The sequence below is a fragment of the Pholis gunnellus genome (genome assembly GCF_910591455.1).
Source record: "Pholis gunnellus genome assembly, chromosome: 11".
Lineage (NCBI taxonomy): Eukaryota > Metazoa > Chordata > Actinopteri > Perciformes > Pholidae > Pholis > Pholis gunnellus.
In genome coordinates this window covers 21,748,136-21,771,267 of record NC_136538.1, presented here as the reverse complement: position 1 = coordinate 21,771,267, position 23,132 = coordinate 21,748,136, and the positions used below count along the sequence as shown (strand labels likewise).

Sequence of the window (23,132 nt, the reverse complement as noted above, 5' to 3'; positions counted from 1 at the left end):
AGAATTCAACAAGGAGTTCGCCACCTACGCCGACGCTCTGTGGTGGGGCACGGTGAGCAAACGCACAAACGCAGATACATCTGAGCATCTTCAACACCTTTCAAACGCCCTTTGAATAACACGTTTTTATGAATTTTATGTCAACCAAAAATGATATATAGTCTACATTTCTAAAGATACACCCTTATCCATTTAACATGTTTGGGTTTTGAGGACTTTTTAAAGATGTTTTAGTACGGTCGCTCCCTTTGATCATAGTCTAAATCAAAGAAAGCAACACTATTGGAGTTATGCTTGTTGTACTACAACAGTGATATATTTCCATTTACACTTCTTCTTTACCTTAATGATACCTGCAATAGGACAGGTCTGTAACGTCACACTTGGCTGGCTGTATTGTTTCCTCCTACATCTGAAACCCATTAAATACTGGAAAACAACACATGAACAAGAAATGGCCCAATCGATAAATTCAATTTCCTCCTGCTGCCAGGTGAGACTGACCCGGTAGAATGACTCACTGTGTTCCCTCATTCTGTGGTCCTGCAGCTTCTTCTTCTTTCTGTTAGACACTAACAGCTGTTACATCATTTCAGTGAAAAGGTGAAGTTCAGCCTCACACCACACGAGAGCTGACAAAGAGAGAATACGAGCTACTCAGCACCAATCTGCAATATCCAAAAGTACTAGTCCTTCCTCTTTTATGTGAAAACCGTCTTTACCAACACATTATATTAAGAAACCAACAGTTAGGTTTAGACAACAAAACCAACAGTTAGGTTTAGGCAACAACACCAACAGTTAGGTTTATGCAACAACACCAACAGTTAGGTTTAGACAACAACACCAACAGTTAGGTTTAGACAACAACACCAACAGTTAGGTTTAGACAACAACACCAACAGTTAGGTTTAGACAACAAAACCAACAGTTAGGTTTAGACAACAAAACCAACAGTTAGGTTTATGCAACACGTAGATACGTGTAAGAAAACGTTTGGAAACCCACAACAATAAAAACACAATGTCTTTACACAGTGCAGCATTCAACACATCATCATCACCAAAAGGCTCTAAATGCTTTTTAACGGTTTTGAAAAAATCCTAAAATCATAAGCAGTAGCAGTGATTCATCACGACACTCACAAGGTCGCCGAGCTCGTTATCCAGGTTTGAACTTTAGTGTGAACTTGGAAGACAATCAAGGTTAGTAAACGAAAAGTGAAGCATTGTGGCCAGCGTGCATGTTTTATTATAATCTCTCCTCTTTTATGTTACTTAGCTTTTTTTTTTAAGCAGTTCGAGGAACAAAAGCTTCCATTTTCTAGATGTAGCACGGCCATGGACAGCTGCAGGAAACCAGCTTGTGTGCAAGATTTATTGAGAAAAACATCTGAAGCTTTGAATTTAAATGTAGGAAATGAGACCAAGGAGACCAACAGTACACCTCTATTATCTTTGATACTAACCTGACTGTTGACCTCTGACCCCCTCAGATCACCCTCACAACCATCGGCTATGGTGACAAAACCCCGCAGACGTGGACGGGACGCTTGCTATCCGCCGGTTTTGCTCTGCTGGGGATCTCCTTCTTTGCTCTACCAGCGGTGAGTCAAACACAGGCTGCACATTATAAAAACACCGTGACCGCTCACATTTATTCCCTCTCAGCTCCAGAAAGCTGAAGTTTAAAACTCAAGTCTGTGTGTGTGTGTGTGTGTGTGTGTGTGTGTGTGTGTGTGTGTGTGTGTGTGTGTGTGTGTGTGTGTGTGTGTGTGTGTGTGCGCGTAGGGCATCCTCGGGTCAGGCTTTGCCCTGAAAGTGCAGGAGCAGCATCGACAGAAGCACTTTGAAAAGAGGAGGAACCCGGCTGCCAGCCTCATCCAGGTACACACACACATGCAGACTACGACACACACACTTCCCCTCTACTGAATTCTGTTGCAGCAGCTGAGGACCAGTGTGAACACAAAGCAGATTTTCGTGTATTTGTCATGTCTGTTTTCACCGTCTTTCAGCTTTTCACTGTGTGTCTCTGCGTCCACTCTTTACACTTTGATGTGTGTGTTTCACCATCTCTCCTCCTATCAGAGTGAAGGGGTTTCATTAAGTGTGTACTTGTTATGAGTGTGTGTGTGTGTGTCGCTGACGCTCTCGGGTCCAACAGCAAACACACACTGCTGGGATTTTTATGAGCCGCTTCCATGGAGACCAGTCCCTGTTGCTGACGCTCCTCCAAACCGTCACTCATAGTAGTAGACGAGACCAGCTGTATTACCTTCTGATGAATTATAAATGTCTGTTGTGGACTGTTTCTCTGTGTGTGTGTGTGTGTGTGTACCTTACCGTATGAACTACCATCACCTTCCGTGTGATATTTCCATCAAATAAGCATTCATTTTTGTCCTCTAAAGGTGCAATGTTTATGATGCAGCCACCTGCTCCAAAACCTCTGGGGGCAGCATTTCACCTCTTCTACAATATAAATATACAGTCATCAGTTATTAGAAAGAAAGACAACTACTAACAGCAGGGCCAGAATAAGCGTAGTTCCTCCAAACTGCAGAAAGTCTTGAGAGCCCGTTAAAATAACGCACTGTTTAATCTTAACGTGTGGCGTCGGCCTGTAACTGGTTTGTAGACTGACGTAATGAAGCATCGCCATCTTAGAATACTCCACGGTCTTTCTCCCGTGATCACGGCCGCTCTCCTCCCAGTGACGTCGTCTCCAAAAACATGTTTGTTTTTTTCTGATGCCACTTTGGATTTAATCCAATAAACAAACAATTAAAACGTACACAGACCTTGTACCTTCAACGTGATTGACAAGCCCTCGGGGCTAGCTGGTTAGCATGCTAATTTAAGCAGATACCTCTGCAACAATACATAGATGTCTTTGACATAACGTCAACACTGTAACCTCTTCTGTTGATAATGTTAGCTCATTTTTTGGGATGTTTTTAAACTAAAATTCTGTCCAGATCCTAAACATTGCACCTTTTAAGGAAAATCCAAATTTCTACAATTTGAGCCTTATTGTTTTAGATCAGGTCATCATTTATATCACTTATGATAGTATAAAAAAGTAGCTTCATTGTCGAAATGTGGGGATGTAGCACCAGGTGCACCAGTTGTTGCACACATCTTTAGCGAGGACTCGAGCAATCAAGACCAAAACATTGCAGTTTCAAAACTACACATTTGGAAGTGAAAACAACAAAATTGTTCCCCAAACTTACATCTGTGTCCGAATGAAAAGGTTCCTAGACAAATGCTACATTTTACTGTCAATATCCCATAATTCGCGAAATAGCGGTTTATATATTGTAGCGGTTAATGGTGCGTTCACGTTTGTTTCACTTCCACATCAGTGGTTTAGATCAGACAGGTTTGATTGTCTCGACATGTATATTTTCAAATATATTTATGTGAAAAACAAATCTAAACATTTAGTTTTGTCCGTCCTCTTTGTTACGGATCCTTTGCTCCGCTTGACAAAGACCAGTCGGAGCCCAATTGATCCTCAAGACATCAATTCGTCCCGTGTGTGTGTTGATCTTGTTTCTGTCCTTCTGGCTTCGTGTCAGACACCTGGTCTCTGTCTGTCGTCTGCCAACCGCGTAACATTTTCCTCAACAGGTAAAAGGAAACTTGGAAGCAGCTTTTGATGTGTTAAATATGTTGATGACATTCTGTCCGTCACTCCACTCCCCTCATCTCACACAGCTCTTCCTGCTTTGAACCACTGTGTGTGTGTGTGTGTGTGTGTGTGTGAGTGAGTCTCTTGTCTGTCTTCAAACGGCAATAATACCGACCGACTGTATTTTTAAAGATTGAATCTGCAAAAGGCTTTGAAGTAGTCTCTAGAGTAGCTTAACGAAGCAGCAGGCTGCAGAGTTGTGTTCCCGTGTTAGACTCCCGTCCTGTCGGTGTAAAGTGTTTATTTAAAGGCCTCCAGTCGTGTCACAAATCTCGGAAACACACCCGGCGCCATCCACGAGGTTCTGTTGGGTCCAAGTGAATTATTGTGCGGCCCAAAAAAATGCACGCAGAACATTCTCACCGACAAACACGTGTGAACACTTCTGTACACTCTTAGACATAAGGGGTTCAATGGAGGGCTGAGGTTCTACACCCACACACCCTCTAAAACTGTGATGGTGAACCAGGATTGTTGTGGGTTGCGCTGCACCACATTAGCTCCTGCTCTTTAGGGTTCTAGATGAAACCCTTGGACAATAAAAGGGTTCTCGGTAGAACCCCCTGGGTGAGTTCTAGATGAAACTTTTGGAAAACAGAAGAGTTCTTGTTAGAGCCACCTGGGTGGGTTCTTGTTAGCACCCTTAGAGGGTGAAAAGGGTCCAGATAGAACCTCCATAAAGGGGTTCTGGTTGGAACCATTACACCGTTGAAGGGTGGTCTGTAAAACCTCTGCTAGGGGATTCTGAGGGGAACCTTTCACAGATTGTTCTCGGTGTAACCCTTTACGTTCGGTTCTAGGTAGAACCCTCTGAAATGTGTCTCTCACCGTTGACTACTGAACATATCTTTTTTCTGAATCAAGATCCCATGTTGGTCCATCAGAAGGGGGCGGGGCTTAACCTCTACCTCCAGCTGTTTACTTATCTTTAAATAGAATCAAGACCACAAACACGCTGGAGTTGGATCTTACCCTTCAGTTAAACTTCAAACAGTGTTGTCTAGTTCAATTCAGCATTGAAGATGGATTTACATTTAATATTGTCCAGATAAGAGATTTAATGGCCATACTGAGGACTTCCAATATGGCCGCCGGCTGTTTACATCCTAAGACTCCCTGTGTTAGTGTTACATGTTCACGTATATCTCAGTCCCTCTTTCTGTGTCATGTTTATGTGTGTGTGTGTGTGTGTGTGTGTGTGCGCGTACATCTGAATGTGTGTGTCCTGTACATCTCTGCCCCCCCCCCCCCAGGCGTCTTGGCGTCTGTACTCCACCGACGGTGCTCGTCCTTACCTCAGCGCCACCTGGCATCACTACCAAAGCGCCCTCCCCCCCCTCAGGCATGTACCCACCAGAACCACCATCACCGCCCCCCCACCTCCCTCCGACAAAACCCCCGACCACCACCATGCATCAACACTACCCCCCAAAAAACTAATCTGCTTTTTTCTCTGTTTTCCCTTCCTCACCTTCCTTTTTCTCACTTCCTCCCCAACGTATCTGTTCCCTCCCCCCTTGTTTTTGTTTTTTAACTGTTTTTAACTGTTTCATTTATCATTATTTTATTGATCCTGTCGACTCTGCACGTAGTGTGTCTGGCGTAGTTATGCTGCTGATGAGAACTCGGTTTCCATCGCTACCTGGAAGCCTCATTTGAAGGCGTTGCATACCTGCAGCCCCGCCAAGTAGGTAACAACTTACAGACTTACAAACATGGTCGCTGCCGCTCCGCCCCTTTCCTCTCGTCTCCCCTCCATCATCTGCTCCTTCTCTCCAACGGTGTAGCTTCTTCTTCTTCTTCTTCTTCTTCTTCTTCTTCTTCTTCTACACTGTATGACTCGCTGTCGTGCAGCGTTGCAACCGTTGTTTCAACTCTTTTTTTCTCCTCCCAACCAGGCAATGCTTTGCTTAGCGTGCACGATCTTTAACACCCTTTCTACATTCTGAACGGCACATTGGAAGTTTTAGAAATAATTATTGTTGAAAACACTTACATGGTAGTAAGAGCCAATTCTAGAGAAAATTGACAATTTTCATTATTTTTACGCTAAATCATAGTAAAAAAAATTGTTTAAGCATTTAGTTCACAAACATTTGTGTTGTCTTACATTTTTGGAGAGTGAACACACACACACACACCCACACACTCGCACCCACACACTCACTCACATCCACACACACACACTCACACACTCACACACTCTCACACTCTCTCACACTCACACACACACACAGCAGACATCCTTTCTGATTTCCATGTCTTCCAGCTAAGGCTTAGCCTCACTGTGCATGGCCGTAGCTTGCATGTGCTTGTACAATAATGAAACACCGTTGTGTTAAAGTAACTTTCCGTTGTGGCTTCTTGACGCGTCGCACATCGATTTAGTGAGAAAATAAACGTCTGTATGATGCTGCTGTCAATCAACCCGGGATACTGATTTCTCTCCCTTTGTCTCCTCCTCTCTTTGTCCCGCTAACCCATGAAGGAAAGAGCAAGGAGAGACCACTTACAGGTTTGTAGGACTCTCAGCTCCGCCAAAACACACACACACACACACACACACACACACACACACACACACACTCTCACGCACTCACACACACACACACACACACCCATGTGATGCAATTGTAATGAAACTGTGACATCGTATCTGGTTTCTTTGGTCTGTTTTCTTTTTTTGGTTCCTTCATCGTTTGATTGCAGATGAACAGATTTGGTCTCTTCATCAATAATTCATGATTTAATTATTTGTTTATTAAGGTGGTGATAGTTAATGGTGAGGGGTTTAAACCCTTTGATTGCCATCAAAGGGTTGCAACGTATTGATTTGTTAGTCACTTGGTTTCATCGATGGATTTAGTGACTGTTTATTTACCGCGTGGCATTGATTTTAAATGACCTGGCAAAGTGATGATGATGTTAAGAGTGTGATAGAAGAGAAGCAGGAGGAGAGGCAGTGATTCACAGGTGGAGAGAAGATATAAATCACTGAATGAAGAACTTTCAGTCGTCCTCTTGTGAAGCTACAACCTGCTGCCTTTCTATTCCTTCGTCTTTATTTCATATTCCTTCCTCACTTTACGTCTCCATCTCTGTTTTTCTTTCACTACTGTTTCCCTCCCTGCACTTGACTCCCAGACAGGGAAGGGTGATGGGCTTCTCTGTGTGTGTGTGTGTGTGTGGGTGGGTGTGTGTGTGTGTGTGTGCGCACCCGCCTTCAAAGACAGGAGTCTGTACCATGTCTGTACCATGACGCACTTTTTCCATTGGGATGGTATTTATATAACTCATCAAACACAAGTCTAGGAGAGACGGAGCGAAGTTGAAAAAAAGGGGGGAGAGGGGGGAGAAAGGGGGAAGAAGACAGAGAGAGATTTGTGAGTTTAATTATGCTAGTATAGTTTTTTACAGTGCAGCGCTTCTTTGGCAACATTTGGGAGTCTTATATTGAGCCAGCAGCTTCTCAAACTTAAGACAGCCACACACACACACACACACACACACACACACACACACACACACACACACACATGAGAAGATGTGCTCTCAGTCAGACACACAAACAAACGAGCTTCTCATCCTTAAACACAACATCTAATTAGGCTTTTGTTTCATCCCCCCACAGAAATCCCTCCCGGTTTTAAAGGAGCTGCGTTTGATTCCGCTTTCCTTTCTTAGAAACAGTTGTTACAGTAAATCCAATCTACACGTGTGAAATCATAATTACGTGCACTTTTAAAGCAGCGTTTTTGTTCTCTTGTTACGTTAGCCTCTCAAAGGAGAGAACACGCGACTCTGTGTGTCATTAGTGGTTTTACAGACTGTCGGCTGCTCGGCGGCGGCGGGTTCAGCGGCAGTGGGCCGGTGGTTTTATTCGTTTTTAAGCCGACTTGTAAACACCGGCGGTGGTAAACACTCACCACAGAGTGCTGCAGCGGACATCATGCTGAGCGTACGAGTGCTGGATGTTGGCAGCGAGGTCACACAAAATGAAGGCTAATGGGCCTTTAATCTGGAGGTTATGTGTGTAGGCAGGTGTGTGTGTGTGTGTGTTTGTGTGTGTGTGTACAGTTCATTTCAAATGATTCAAGCTTTTTCTTTAAAGGGCAACTCTGACTTCTTTCTCTGACATTTTCTCGTCATTTAAAGGTGTTTTTTTTAAACCTGACTTCTCTTCCTCCTTTTAATGGGAAAATCAAAATAGCTTTCTTAAAAATGTTGCTGCATTAACACGTGTGTGTTGTTCAAAGAGTTTCTGTTTAGTCCAGAATACGACTCGAGTAACAGCATTCACACCGAACTCAGCAGTGAACGCACCAGATTCCATTTAAAAAACACCAGATTTGATGTGATGTCTGGAGACTCTTTCATCTATTTTGGTGACCGCGACTTTACGCAACACTTCAGGGACTTCGTGCAGAATTAGTGAGTAAATGGGGAACAATCACTGTTGAAAAGACTTCACTTTGTTGATTTGGATACGATTGGCGAGAGTTTGGTCAAATGTGTTCGGAAAAACAAGAGTGGAGGTTGTAGATGTTCAGAGTAATGCTTTAATGACACTATGATGTGTGTCACATCATTAATATATAATATGTTCATATATAGCTCCTCCCTGTTTGTCCACTCCCATCCTTCCCTTTCTCTCTCTCTCTGTGTGTATTTTACTTTGCATCGATATTGACAGCAGACGATTTCTCTTCTCCTTCCTCAGCTGAACTCCTCTTTTAATCTCCTTCCTCCTTTATCTTGCCATTCCTCCCTCCTCCCTCCTCCCTCCTCCCTCCTCCAGTAAGGGCCTAAGTAAAGGGAGGCTCTTCAGAAGGTGCACTCGGAAATATAGGAGGTACCTAAACAGTGCTACCCAGCATCCTCTCTGCCCAGAGACCTGTGGGAATGACTAATAGCATGGAGGACGAGCGAGAAAACAAGCTTCCTTCTCACCTCGTTCCCTTCTTCTTTAGGACTTTGTCTGAGACGACTGCTGCTTGCTGCCTGTCGAATGCAAACGCGACTTTGTTACAAATTAAAGGGGAATTCCACCAAAATGTATCTAAAAGTAGACGCGGTTTTAAAAGATAACAATGAAGAAGTAGGTTTTTGTTTTCAGATAAATGAAAGAAATGCATCAGAGTTCCCTCCCCGGTGTAGTTAAACATGTTGAGCCCCAATCATTCTGAAACCATGAAGCAGAATGGTATTATAGGATGTTGCTTGCCGTTATCTTTTCTTAATTTACAATTTAAAAATGCCTACGAAAGACTGTTGGTAAAATGTTCTACTTTCTCAGTAAGTGGTTACTTGTGTACGTGTTTTATTGTGTAAGACGGCTCAATAAAAAATACAATCCCCCTTTATTTAATATTTTCTAGAAAGTTTTGAGTCCAGCCACGTGAAGGACTTTAGTTTCTATCAAACTCATCGATTTTTAGATTCTTGAGGCCAGAAGTTGGTTCTTTGGAGGATTTTCTCTCAGAGGCTCTACTCCCATCAGTTGTTAAAACTCATGAAATAAAACCTGAACATGTGGCTGGACCCAGTTTATCTTAATGTCCAACTGAACGCATCCATATCTGTTCTATAAACCACTCGTCCTGTGAAAGAAAGAGTAAGATAGCTACACACACGTCAGCATCAGGACGTGAGCGTTTCACTGCATGCTCCCTGCATCACTGCTGCACTTCTCTTTTCAGTCATTTTCAGCCATCAGAGATGGAGAGAACGGTAATAGATGAGAGTCTTATTAACATATTCCACCCACTGTTTATAAGAAAGAATGTGTGTCAGTGTTAGTGTATTTAGTGAAGCCTGGCTGAACATGCTGCGAGGTTGTAGACGCAGTAAGCGTGACGGGTCTGCGGAAGGAAGGAAGAGATTGCTCAGGTCTAGCTTTGGGAGATCACGGCAGTGAGACACTGAGCTTTGGAATTGTAGCATGTTCAATGTGTTGGAACCCTGCATCTCTCACTCATCGGTCTGCTGCATTGCATGCTGGTCTATTTGACTCAGAGACGTTGTAGTTTCCTGCAGTGAGTCTCATTGATGGAGGACTTTCTGCATCCACCACCAACCCTGTGAAGATTTAAACATCACTGTTTTCTTCACAGTGGCTGCTGTGGATTATAAAGTTCATATGATTTTATTGTAATATGATAGTTTTTTAAACTTTATTGTATTTTAAAGTTACTATACGTAGCTTTTTTAACCATAAATATATCACACCGGTGTCACTACAGTGAACAAGTGAGATGAAAATAGATGTTTGTGTTTTGCAGATTTAAACTGTCTGATAAAACACCGTTACGTTCAGTTTGATTCACTAAAAGTAAAATGTTCCACTTTCTCAGTAAGAGGTCTCACAGAACGTAAACTCAGAGTAATGAGTAAAAATAAAATTCTTCTTTTATTTTATATTTTCCAGAAAGTGTTTTGAGTCCGGTCTTTAGTTTCATTCATATTCTTTGTGAACAACCATCGATTTTTACATTTTTGATGCCAGAAGTTTGTTCTTTTTCAGGGTTTTTTTAGAGTCTAATCTCCCGTCAGTTGTAAAAAATGAGTACAAGTAAACGTAGATCAACATGCTGGAAGTTATTTGGCTTCACAATCTCTGAAAGATTTCGCTTTTTTAGAACGTTTAGAACTCCAACGTTTCCCAAAATCAACATGTAATGAAGGAAAGACGGCGTAGAGGCTTCTCTCAGCGATGCTCTCATTTGTTCATCGTAGTCGCAAAATCAATTTGTTGATCTCGTATTAATTAAATGTTACCGTGCTTTCACGTATCGCCTCCAAGAATCTCATTAACTCTGTTTTTAATAAAGCGAATACATGATTAGATCATCAGCCCGGTTTTGTGTTGAGGATCCAGGATGTGAGGGTTTTATGCTCAGGAGGCTCGGCGACCCGTCTGGCTGTGTTCTGGTGGCATGTCAGCTGGATGGATGATATTTGGGCTGAAGGGAAAAGACAGAACGTTGCCTCATGTCTCTCAAATCACTCTCTGAGGTGGAAATATGTGTTGACAGCCTCCCTTTCTTCTCTCCCTCTCTCTTTCCTTGTGTCTCTCTATCAACCCTTGACCTCTTCTTTCTCCATCAACTTCATCCTGAACTTCACCTTTCTTCACCGCCATCTCTCTTTTCATCCCAAATCTCTCTCTTTGCTTCTTTGAATCGTCCTTCTCTCTCTCTCTCTCTCTCTCTCTCTCTCTCTCTCTCTCTCTCTCTCTCTCTCTTTTCTCGGCTAACCTCCCCCTGCAGCCAGAAGTTGAGTTTTAAGGAGCGGGTCCGGATGGCGAGTCCTCGCGGTCAGAGCATGAAGAGCAGGCAGACGTCCGTCAACGACCGCCAGCGCTCTTCCCCCGGCAACGAGGTGGCGGGCGGCGGCGACCTGATGGGCGGGAGTCCGGCCAAAGTGCAGAAGAGCTGGAGCTTCAACGACCGGACCCGGTTCAGGCCGTCGCTGAGGCTGAAGAGCCAGACCCGCACCGCCATCCCAGATGGTGAGAGAGCGACCGACACAACATCTTACAGATGAACCCTCCGTCATTTAAAAACTCATTTCTCATTCTAGTGGAGGTCCCAAACAATGTTTTAATAGCATCTCTGTGTCTCCTCTTATTCCCTCCAATCATTTACTTATATGCACTTCATCACGATTCACTCGCTTTACATCTTTCCCCTCCAATGCTTTTTTCTCCTCCTCTTCCTCTTTTTGTGCTGTGTCTGTGTCTCTCCTGATAATATATTATCTATATGAACCCTCTTCTCTCACCTCACATAGCTGAGCTGGTAGAAACGCTGCCCGTTCTTAAAGATCCCGTCCAAGCAGGGCATAAATATTCACCTCCCAAGAGCCAGGATAGCGTCAGTTTGAAACATTCTTGGAGACCAACGCAGCAGAAAGTGTTTTATGAGTTTTCAATGGGTGGGAATGAGTTTGCATTGGGGCTAAAGTTGTATTGATGGCGGTGTGTCTGACTCAGTGGACGCAGGGATGACCACGGAGGACTCCTTTGACGAGAGAGGCTGCCACTGTGACGTCACGGTGGAGGATCTGTCGGCTCCGCTCAAGGCCGTCATCAGGGCCGTCAGGTGAGACGCTGCACCGGTGTCACTTTACGTTTCGTGTCTTTTTTAGCTGATGCTGTTATCTAAAAGCATCTTCAAATCATGAGAGTCCTAGAAATGTTTGAGGTGAAGTGGTTTCACTGCTGTGAAAAAGGCTTGCATTCAAATTATTAACCCTCTGAACACCAAACCCTCTGCAAGTCCTGCACCTCTATGGAAACAGAACAATCATATAATGACATAAATCATAAAATGTTGAATTTCTTTGATAATTGATTTTTTTTAAATTGGAAAACATTGGAATCTATCAAACATGATTCCAAGTGTTACCAATGTTGGAAAGAAATGGAGGCTCCATGTGTTATTTATACATTGAGCTCTGTGTTCAGCAGCAGTTCAGTCAAAGTTTCACAGAGTTTTTGTCATCTGAGGTGAATCAATCGTGGCTTCATAGTTGCACTGAAAAGCGTATAATCTAATGTTCTTTACAGAATCTGGTTTGAGCAAACGGTTTATTTTTTGCAAGATTTCAAATGACACACGTAGAATACATTTTTTTTTAACAAAATATCAGAATTATAAGCTTTGTTTTGGCTGTGACAGTGTAGTTTGGGCGATTGTTTAAAGAAAACATGCTTTCCCCTGAATGAAAGTCTTTTAGTTCGAGCCGTCCATCCTGACTCATGTGTGGATCGTCTCACTCTTTATAAGAGAGGTTCACATTGGAGTCGGCTTGTTTGAACCACAGACTGTTTATAAGACTGGACGTTGTCATTTAGTCATTTTCTCATAGACTTCTATACAACCAGAGGAGTCGCCCCCTGGTGGACATTAGAGAGAATGCAGCTTTAACACACGAAGCATCGGCTTCTCTCGATAGAACCGGAGCTTGTCGTGTGGTTTGCTCTGATAAAGATGACCACAGTAACAGCTCACTGAGCTGGACAGTTTCCCGTCAATCGGTGATGTCACTGAACCGCCTCCTCCTTTTTCCTGATTGGCTGCTTTGTCGATCTCATGCGTTAGTAGAATCTCCTCTGTCGTCGCTCTCGTTATAAAGTCACGTCACGTTCATTGATTCGTAGACCGCCGTCTTTCTTAGTCGGCTGTTTGTGAAGCGTATCGATCGAAAAAGTTCTAGAATGACTCAGTGTGCAAGACTTCATTGACTGAATATGAATCCAACCAGTGTGTGAGTGAATACCAGCAGCCAACAGAAGGGTTCCATCGTCAGGAGCCAACATGTATTCCCTCCGCTATACATGTTATTCTAGAGGGTAAAAACAGACGTTCTCCGATGAGTTCACACGATGTTCGGTTCCCTCAAGCAAAGCCTTTTTTTTGTTAAAGCTGAATTCTCTATTTTGTTCTTGTTTTTTTATCTCCATCTTTCCCTCTGAATCTATGGGACCTACTGCCGGGTTTTAGGGTTTGCCTGAGGCGGGTTTTGATTGGTTGTGTGTGTGTGTGTGTGTGTGTGTGTGTGTGTGTGTGACCCTGATCTCTTACACCGGCACCCTGTAAAGCGAATGTTTATCCAACTGGCGCCAACTGATTCTCTCATTCCACCTCTTCTTCTCACCCTCTTCAAAAAATAAATTATTGTTAAAAAATAAAAAGATTCAATTTTTCACCTCTCAATAAAGCAGGATTTCACTCCTGGTTCAAATATGATCGCTGTGAAGTTCTTTAGATTAATAAGATGCTCTCCTGGTTTTATGCTCTTTACATTCGACCATTCGCATGTTATACAGCGACAGATGTTTGGCTGGATTCTCCTCTTTGTCGAGAAGAAAAAGCATTTAGAGCAAACTGTAAATCAAGAGGAAAGACCTCGACTGATCCTCATCCGTTAATGTCACGAGCGTCTGAGTCCGTCTGTTAAGATTTAATATTTCAGTATTACTCACTCTGATCACACTTTTTTTAATCGGTCTCTTATTTATCCAACCGTAAGTTTGAGCATATTCACTCCACATAGACGATCAAAGAGACTCATATATGGTATTTAAACTTTTCATAATATTCACAACACTCATGCAGACGTTGCCCATATGGACGACAGAATCTTTTCTATAAATAATCCGTCCCATCTGCACAAAAAAAACTAACAATAGACATTTGCACATCTGCTACTAAGCGATTCATTTATATATTTATATTTCCTCAGTGATGCCGTTTTACTGTCGTTAAATTTAAGTTTGTAGTTTTTGTGTCATTTTCAGAGAGAGTTCCAGTTGTGTAATCATTTCCAGTGGAATCTTTCTGGAGTCACAAATCAAATCAAGGAAGCATTTTTTTTTCCCTTGTTCTGAAATGTGTTCATATGTGCCGGTTTAGAAAGATAAGACTTTATTTAGTTTTCTAGTGAGTTCTTTCAAACCCCTCCTTCTACACCACCAGCGCCCCCGTTTCTCTGTCCCACCCAGCAGCCTCCTCCATGGGCAGCCGGAGCTCCGGGCTTTCCCAGGGTGTCGGGTGTCGGGTTGTACCCACCCCCCACCCTCTCCGGACTGTTATTACAGAGGGTCATCTGTCACCATTGTTTCCATTTAGACAGCGAGAAAAAAAAACAGGGCAACTGGAGAAAATCAGAAACCACCGAGGAGGATCTCCTTACCTGCATCAATATTATCCACCCAGCAGAGGCTCTGCTCACTAGATACAGGAGATAGAAGATCACACGCTCACGTTTCTAAGTCAAGAGAATCCAGGGAACCTCGGTTTCCCGTTAGATGCTCCTTTAGGTAACTGAGATTTTATTAATGTTTTCATTATTGCACTCCAAAGACGGATTAAACGAGTGATGCCAGGGATGGTCCTAAAGCTGCTGCTGCCATCTGGTGGCTGGTCGTAGTGATCACACCCTGACTTCTCTTTACGTTACTAACTTCAGCGTTGTCTTTGCTTCCTGTGTGTTTGTGTTTGTGTTTGTGTGCAGGATCATGAAGTTCCACGTGGCGAAAAAGAAGTTCAAGGAGACGTTGCGTCCGTACGATGTGAAGGATGTGATAGAGCAGTACTCTGCAGGACACCTGGACATGCTCTGTCGCATCAAGAGCCTTCAGACGAGGTCAGGACTTAAATCACAAAATATCACAGAACTGCCTTTTAAAAAATCATCATCCTCATTCTGGAAATGTTCATCTTCTGCTCGCGTCCTCATGTTTACTATTTTAAATCTGTTCATTTGTCTTAATTTTGAAACTGACTGAATGAGATACGTTATCTTTATTATTTGCCATCTTGGTTTTGCACAGCCGTCTTTAGGCATTAAGATAAACACATTTTCTTTGTGAAAACTACTTCCTGATTTTGTTTTCAGGTCACCTACTCATCCCAAATAGCTAGGAGAAATTAAAAAAAGCATATCAAACAAAAAGTGTGAGGTCTCAGGAGTTTGATGAGATGTGTTATTCATGGACTTACATTCAGGACGTGGATGTTGCTGCTAATGTTCCTCTGAGTCCTTTAGAGGTTATCACTCAGTAAAGAGGCCTTGAATCAAACCTTGATCTCACTTCCAGCTGTGTCTTTTATACCCACTATGTGTGTGTGTGTGTGTGTGTGTGTGTGTGTGTGTGTGTGTGTGTGTGTGTACTGTATATATACACCTGTGACCCCCAACTCTCTCTCCCAGACTAGATACTGTAGTGGGTCCCCCTCCGAGGCCCTTCAGCAGCCGCGCCAAGACCGTTTCCTCTCCCTCCCTGCATTTATATTACAGCCAGGCCCGGAGGAAACAGTCTGCACCGGGGTTAGAGCCACCCCGTCCTGACCCCCCCCCCCCCCCCCTCTAACATAACCCACACTATGATGATGTCGTCACACCTGGGTCAAGCAGCCATGCATTCACACGTGTTTGGCATCACAATGAAAATTCAGTGCGTCGTCATGAACAGACCGTAAAGGTTGGAAATACTTTTGTTTATTTAGTTTAGTTTTAGACGCAGTCCGGGCTGTAGTGCTCGAGTCTGGTCTGGGTCTCGAGTCCGGTCTAGAGTCCACTTTGTATGGCTCTTTGAGGCTCCATGTTTTGGGGTTCGTCCGTTCATCCGTCCGTCCATTCTCATGATACCTCAGGAACACCTGGAGACAAACGTCCACCTGGACCGAAGGATGAACTGGTTATCATTTGGTGGTCAAAGATCACTGTGACCTCATAAGATAAAATCATCATAAAATCATATGCTAATTATGAGACACACTTCACCAAACTGGCTGCTTGACCCAGATCTGTCTGTGGAGGTCACCAAGGAGCTCCAGAAACAGACTATGGACACAGTTTTACTGAAGAATCTCAGGTTTATATAAACATCTGTGGTCTGAGCCTCAATGATACACATGAAGAAAACAAGCATTGGCCAAAAGGTATTCTCTTAGCCAGCGAAGTGGTCCTTCATCACATTGCATTCTAATTGAGTAGTATTTAGTAACACTTTACTTATTTATTTCACACTGTAAACTGTGGTAGTCCTGATTTGGGCTCCTTGAGGACCTCATCCAACTGGAACATGTTGTGATCTAACACGCTGTACTTGACTGTAGACGGGGAAACGAGCTCCTCGGTGCTACGTGGAGAAGATTCTGTCTTCATGTAAAAGCCCCAAATCCAGAATCTATCGGAATCTGACGTGTTCATCCTCATTCATTCATTCAAAATCCAGCTTCATACAGCTTCAAACCACATTTAGAAGCTTTCAGTTCTCGTATCAAAAGTCTTAAAATCACTTAATTTGAGAAAAGCTGGACCATATTAGTCCAGCAGGAGGCGCTATAGTGCGGTTATGGATTGGGGCTTTTAACATGTCCAAACTTCAGAGAAAGTTCGTATTTAGTTGTTCTGAATGAATAGACGTGCCGGAGGTCAGTCGAGCTCCTGCTGAATAATAGTGCTTGTTTAAAGGCTGTAGATACACACAGAGTGAACATCTTGACCATGCATTGGGTGATGTAAGTTAAACAATCTTTAAAGCTAGGCTAGGTAATCTTGAGAAACTAGCAACAGTACGCTACATTTTCAAAATCATCCAACCTAAAAAAAACCAATGAAAGTAGCCAACATCATTAGCTACAGAAGTTGCTAAAACTCGTGAGAAAGTTGTAAACTATTCAACACTGACAGTCCGTCTCTTCAGGTTTCCCTCCAAAGAGACTCGTGATGAACGTAAACAACCAACATGGCTGCTGTTAGCTCTCACGGCTGTTAAGATGGAACCTTTCTGGCTGAATGACATGTTTGGACGGGCTTATTACAGTCCTGCGCTACCAGATTCTCTTCTTCTTTCTTTCGTCAGAGTGATTTGATTCATTGATTGCTGTCAGGCTGTAAAGAGAATTTCTACAAAAATATTTGAAAGAAAATGTTTTTGAAGAAGATTACCAACTCTACCTTTGAAAGGCACAGTGTTTAAATATTCATAAGTATGTTTTCATTAGTGTATAATCATTGAAACTAAGAATCGCTGTGTTGTCGTTAGCTTAGCCCTTCATATCTACTTAGGGAGCAGGTCCTCTTCACGGAGTCCATGTTTCTACAGAAGCCCAGAATGGACAAACCAAACCCTGACTCTACAGAGCCTTCATAAAGCCTGATATCTGACATCCTTTAGCCTACTTTTGCTCATCCTCTGTGTTTATCTACAGGCCTTTGTCACTGCATATAAGACTAGATTGTGGTCGTTTGTGCGCCGGAGCCTCCTGCTGTAGTGTGTTTGAGAGAGAGAGATGTTATCTGACCTGGTCTTTCTCCTGTCTCCAGACTGGCCAGTGCAGCCGGCTCTGGTCCCAGCCTGAGTAGCCGACCCAGGAACATGTCCTCTCCTGCGCTGCAATATTATTACAGCAACCACAGGAAGAAGCTCCCTGTCTCAGGGTTACTTTTTTAAATTTAACTTAATTTAAGTGTTTCCTACAGTAGAATCCCTTTAGTTGCCCCCCCCCCCCCCCCCCCCCCCCCTCTGTGGTGAGGAGCATTAGCGATTTTGCTGTCTCCCCCAAAGAAGTGTCTGTCTGTCTGAACCGTCGCCAACAGACCGCTTGTATTAACTCTCCCCTGACAACAGGTGGTTGGAGTTTGCATTCGTCACAAAAAGCATGCTGAAGTGTTTAAAGTGTATTCTAACTCCTGTACCTGTAACTCCAGCCATTTGGTGAGGTTTTAATTAACCAGGTCTGACACACAGACAATGTAAATGTGTACTAACGTTTATACACAAACAAGCCCCAAAACATCCCTGTGGCTACATTAGATCCCATCCAGAACATGTGTGTGTGTGTGTGTGTGTGTGTGTGTGTGTGTGTGTGTGTGTGTGTGTGTGTGTGTGTGTGTGTGTGTGTGTGTGTGTGTGTGTGTGTGTGTGTGTGTGTGTGTGTGAATGTTGCTAACCTGTGTGCAGCTCAGTGTTTTCCTAATTAATTCATGTGTTTTTGTTGTAGATAAAACAAAAATCATTTGCGTCCCGTAGATCAATGCATGTTAGAGATACTGTATAAACGTTATTAACTTTAACACTAATTCAACATTATTACAGTGTCAAAAGAACAAAGAACAACACTACAGATTAACTGGTAATGTAAGCATCTCACATAAGGAAACAATTATATGTTTGTACTGGAATAGAAAGTGAAATAAACAATAAATGGGGATGGACTTAAACACACCTCTTGTAACTGATGTGGCTGATGAATTTTATTTGAATTTAAAAAAAAAAAGCATTGTCAAGCTTAAGATACCAAGTTTGAACCCAGCAGCCACAGAGCGAGGTTTGCTTTGAACGTTCTATGTTCGTGAACTTGATTTTGACGCTTTTACTCTTTTTTCCTTTGTGACGTGTGAAAATGAGATTTTTGTTTTTGTTGCATGTTGGTTTCTTTTGTGAAACCCATGCAAATTACATGGAACCCAGTCTGAAGATGCTGTGTTTCGTTGACACTTTTGGAGTTAAAGGGTATTTTAAAGGAGGACACTGATACAGCCTGTGTGTGTGTTTTACTAACTCTAATCTTAACATCCTGCTGGCGCTTTAGGTTGTGTTTCCTCACTTGGGATAACCTGAGATGAAGCTTGGGCGCCTACTTTTATTACAAGATCATTATTTTTAAATATATTAACACCAGTATGTGTGTGTTTGTGTGTGTGTGTCAGGGTGGATCAGATTCTGGGAAAAGGCCAGATTCCTGTGGATAAGAAGATGAGGGACAAACTGCACCCAGATGGAGATTCTCTGGAGGGCATGAGCATGCTGGGCCGTGTGTGTAAGGTGGAGAGACAGGTGAGTTTAGAAGAAAACCCCCCAAAAACATCAGCACTGTCCTTTATGTGAGATGTGATCGTCCTATAATGTGGATGGTAGATCTGCGTGGATCTGATTTGAAGCTTTTGACTCAGGGATTACTTTTTCCTGGTACTGAGATTCCCAAATTCACTTTCTGGTCTGACTTCTGTTTTGAAAACCAACGTATCTTCATTGTTTGTTTGATATCCTGCGAAAAAGTTGCTCCTCATATTTTGTGCGTTTTCCTACGAAAGTCCAGCAACACGTGTCAATTTCTGCTCGTTACATGAATCCAAAATAAACTTCTGTCTTCACAGGAAACAACTTCGTTAGGTTGATGCAACATAACTACTTAGTTAGGTTTAGACAACAGAACTAGTTGAGAAGAAGATCTGGTTTGGGTTAGAATAACTACAGAAGTGCTGTTACTGAAGTACACAAGTTATGTGACAAATAAATCAACATTGACTTCTAGTGTGGGCTTCTGCAGTCTTTGCACTTCCTCGTTTATGATTATGTGGATAACAGAAATATTTCATGGGATATCTACGAATTATGAATTTTCGTAGGTATAGCTGCGAATGCTGGATGAGACCAACGTGTGGAAACACCACGGATCTGTCAATATAAAATTCAATAGAATTGCTTTGCAGCCCTTTAAGCTTCCCTCTCTGTCTCTGTCTGTCTGTCCCTCTCTTACTCTGTTCCCAGGTGACTTCCATTGAATCAAAGTTGGACTCTTTGCTGGACGTTTATCGTCAAGTCCTGCAGAAAGGCCCCACGGGGCTCACCCTCTCCTCCCTGCCCCTGTTCGAGCTGGACAACCACCACCAGCACCACCACTCTGACTACCAGACCTCCATCATCAGGGATGGAGGGGATCCGGTGGGCGGCGGCGGCGGCGGCGGAGACGGCAACGGGGGAATACACCGTTCTCTCGGCACCAACCACAGAGGCCTGCGTCTCATCCTGGCACCCGTCGACGACGACTGCCCCCCCGACTCGGCACCTCCATCCTACCCCCCGTCCACGGCCTCGCTCTCCCCGTCACCGCTGCTGCCTCCCGACAGCCCCTACCCGACCTTGGTCACCCCCAATTGTACCTCCAAAAGAGCACACTTCCCCGACCTGCCACCCCCGCCTCCCTCGACGGGTGGTTTCACCCTGCGGCTGCCCCCCGTGGTGCACCCGTCCCACCTCCGATGCTCCGCTGAGCCCGTCCCAGATGATGTGCGAGCTGAGGGGAGCCTGGGCCCCTCTGTTGTTGTGGGATCCGGTCTGGATGCCGACCAGGAAGCGGACGGCGAGGCGGGCCCCGCCCAGAGAGGGGTGCTGCTGCGGGAGAAGACTGGCTTGAAATCTGAGGGGGTCTGGAGGAGGCACATGAGCCTGGAGGTCAACCCCCTGCTGCTGCTCTCGTCCAGCCCGGACGAGAGCTCTTCAGACTGGGGAGGAGGCCTCGGGAAGTCCCTCTCCGTGCACAACCTCAGCCAGCCTTTGATCAACCACGCCACCGGCCTCAACAACAGCGGCGGCGGCAACGGTAGCAAACGTGGCAACGCCCACGGTGACCTCAGCGACTGGGACGGGACAGAACTCTTCATTAGGAAGTGCAAGCTGGAGCCGGAGGGAGAACATTTCAACTTCCTGTCACAGGGACCCGACAGCAGCCCCTCAGACCTCTTACAGACTGCGGGGGAGTCTGCTCCTCACCCCAAGGGAAACGCAGAGTTTCTCAGTCAGCCCCCACACATACAGCTGGCATAACCACACACACACACACGTTTGCATACTGTATGTACACATCATTGTTGGGGAAACCACTTTTACAGTATTTCTACCGGACACTATACAGATTATTTTGCGTGTGTCCAGTCAATGCCTCATACATGGACATACGATGTTTTTATATTTTGTCCAACATGATTGTGTCCACTTTTCATGCAGATTGTATAATGTTTTATACTTTGTACAGGGTCCTGAAATTACCATAAAGTATAGGGACGTATGAAAAGTATGCATGAAAGTGGGCATTTTCACCTAAAACAGAATAGGCAAAAAACACAAATACAAAAGAAACCTTCATTTAAGAGTAATTGCTTTGATGTTATTGGATTTTTGCCGACAAAAAAAGTTTGTTTCACATCGATCATATATTAATCATATAATAATAAAAATAGATCAAATTTATCATAAATAACACGGAAGGTTAACTGTGATTTCTGAGCCTAGAAGCAAATCAAATAATTTGATTCACCAAAAAAACAAACTGATGTTAACTTTCTTTTTAAAATAGTTTAGTCCAACTTATTACGTCTGAACATAAAACCCAAACCAAAGAAGCCAGTTTGGGCAGAAACAAGCAGGCGTGTTCGTGGTATAAATGAAAGAACACCTTGACGAGTACTTGAGTGAATAAATACTGTTTGATTGTCTCACAGCCAAAACAAAGGTGCAAGTTACAAGAATGTAGTTAAACCTCAAACAAGCCACTGGAAGCTAAAGTTCAACCGTTAGTTTCTTAACATGCAGTGAAACCAGTAGCACACACACACACACAGGTACATGCACACACACACACACTATCATTCACTTGTATTCAGAGACTTTCTTGGATGAAGAGGAGAGCCGCTCACTCTCTTTGTTCAATGTCTGTCTTTGGCGATGTGACGTCATCTTTTTACTTTCATACATATCACTGCACGGACTGTTTCCCCCCAAAACACACAGGACTGAGAGGAGAGGCCAGCGCCTGGTGTGATGGGAATAGCTGAACTATAATATAAAAAGAGTTAAAACCCTCAGCATGTAATCAGAACACAAGTTCTGTTTATTTTCTACAACCAGCGATGGTTTGGACAGTATTCCCAGTGCATTAAGCCCAATCCCAGTCCCCTCACTCACCAGGGTTTACTTCTGTTCCTCTGTCAAAGCAGCCAGTGTTTGAAGACTCTCTCAGACATGTTAAAGCCTTCATGAACACTTTCCATAAATCAGCATTACCCACAATTCATAGCAATGTAACGTTAAACACATGGAAGCATGGAGACGTAAACAAAGAGGACGGCACACGTGTGGTTCACCCCGGAATATTACATTTACTCAGACACATTAAGGGTTAAAGATGGAACATTAAAACACATCTCATCTTGTGAGGGAAGAGCCTGGAAGACGTTCAAATCAAGGAGTAAAAAGCATCAAAATAAACACCCACAATTGTACATAATATGTTCTCATGGTCTGAACGGTGAATGAGCCGAGCATGAGACGCTGCACGTCTAAGCTGTTCCAACACACACCCGGACGTCCTTCTGCACGTGAAAGTAACTCCAGATCTTCAACAAAAGAGTACGAAACAAAGTCTGCCTATAGGAACATTATCGTATTTTGAACTAATTTGAAAGTAGTCGTGTGGAGAACCCACTTAGTGTTACATTTAAACCTTTTAAGGTATTTTTTTTGGACAATCCCTGTCTGTTTTACTGGGTGCTGGTTTGCACCTTGTGCATCGATAATGAAGATTAGCGGCTGCTGGGCTGAACGTATTCCCTCCAGCCGGTCCAGAGCCACGTAGACTGGTAGACTGGTAGACTGGTAGACTGGTAGGCTGGTAGGCTGGTAGACTGGTAGACTGGTAGACTGGTAGACTGGTGTTACAGGGTGACGATGGCAGGTTAGTTTGGATTCACCTTGAGGAACCTCGTGATTACAATATACTGCACATGCACTGTTGTTGGTTACAGTTTTGCATGTTGTTACTTGATCCATGTGTCCATTCTGCTGCTGACATTTCATATATTTACTTAGAAGAGGAGAGAGATGAGAAAATACATGTGCCCTGTGATCTAAATACTAAATCCTAATTCATATTTTGTGATTTGAATCTTCTTTAAAGTCTTCTGCTGCTCCCCCCTCAAAAGAAATACACATTGAGGCTTTAATTTACCAGGATTTGTGAATGTGCATGCTCTCCCTCCTCACCTTATAATTACCCTATTTAACCATTTAGGTTATTAGCTTAAAAATGGCACACATTTTATATTTTGGTGCATTTATTCCATATTCAGATTGTGAACTT

General features: G+C 43.5%; 1 protein-coding gene across 1 annotated transcript in view; it reads left to right on the top strand.

Moving 5' to 3' along the window:
• Nucleotides 1–20,821, top strand: part of kcnq5a (potassium voltage-gated channel, KQT-like subfamily, member 5a) — a gene marked incomplete at both ends in the record, with an annotated part of 70,393 nt that extends 49,572 nt beyond the window's left edge. Inside the window, 10 exons of the mRNA XM_079168406.1 lie at nucleotides 1–52; nucleotides 1,496–1,606; nucleotides 1,791–1,886; nucleotides 5,292–5,386; nucleotides 6,188–6,214; nucleotides 10,968–11,209; nucleotides 11,693–11,801; nucleotides 14,719–14,850; nucleotides 18,925–19,051; nucleotides 19,766–20,821. The exon at nucleotides 1–52 is cut by the window's left edge and continues 74 nt beyond it. Coding sequence (XP_079024532.1) covers nucleotides 1–52; nucleotides 1,496–1,606; nucleotides 1,791–1,886; nucleotides 5,292–5,386; nucleotides 6,188–6,214; nucleotides 10,968–11,209; nucleotides 11,693–11,801; nucleotides 14,719–14,850; nucleotides 18,925–19,051; nucleotides 19,766–20,821 — 2,047 coding nt within the window. The remainder of the gene's footprint in view (nucleotides 53–1,495; nucleotides 1,607–1,790; nucleotides 1,887–5,291; nucleotides 5,387–6,187; nucleotides 6,215–10,967; nucleotides 11,210–11,692; nucleotides 11,802–14,718; nucleotides 14,851–18,924; nucleotides 19,052–19,765) is intronic.
• Nucleotides 20,822–23,132: the final 2,311 nt, after the last annotated feature.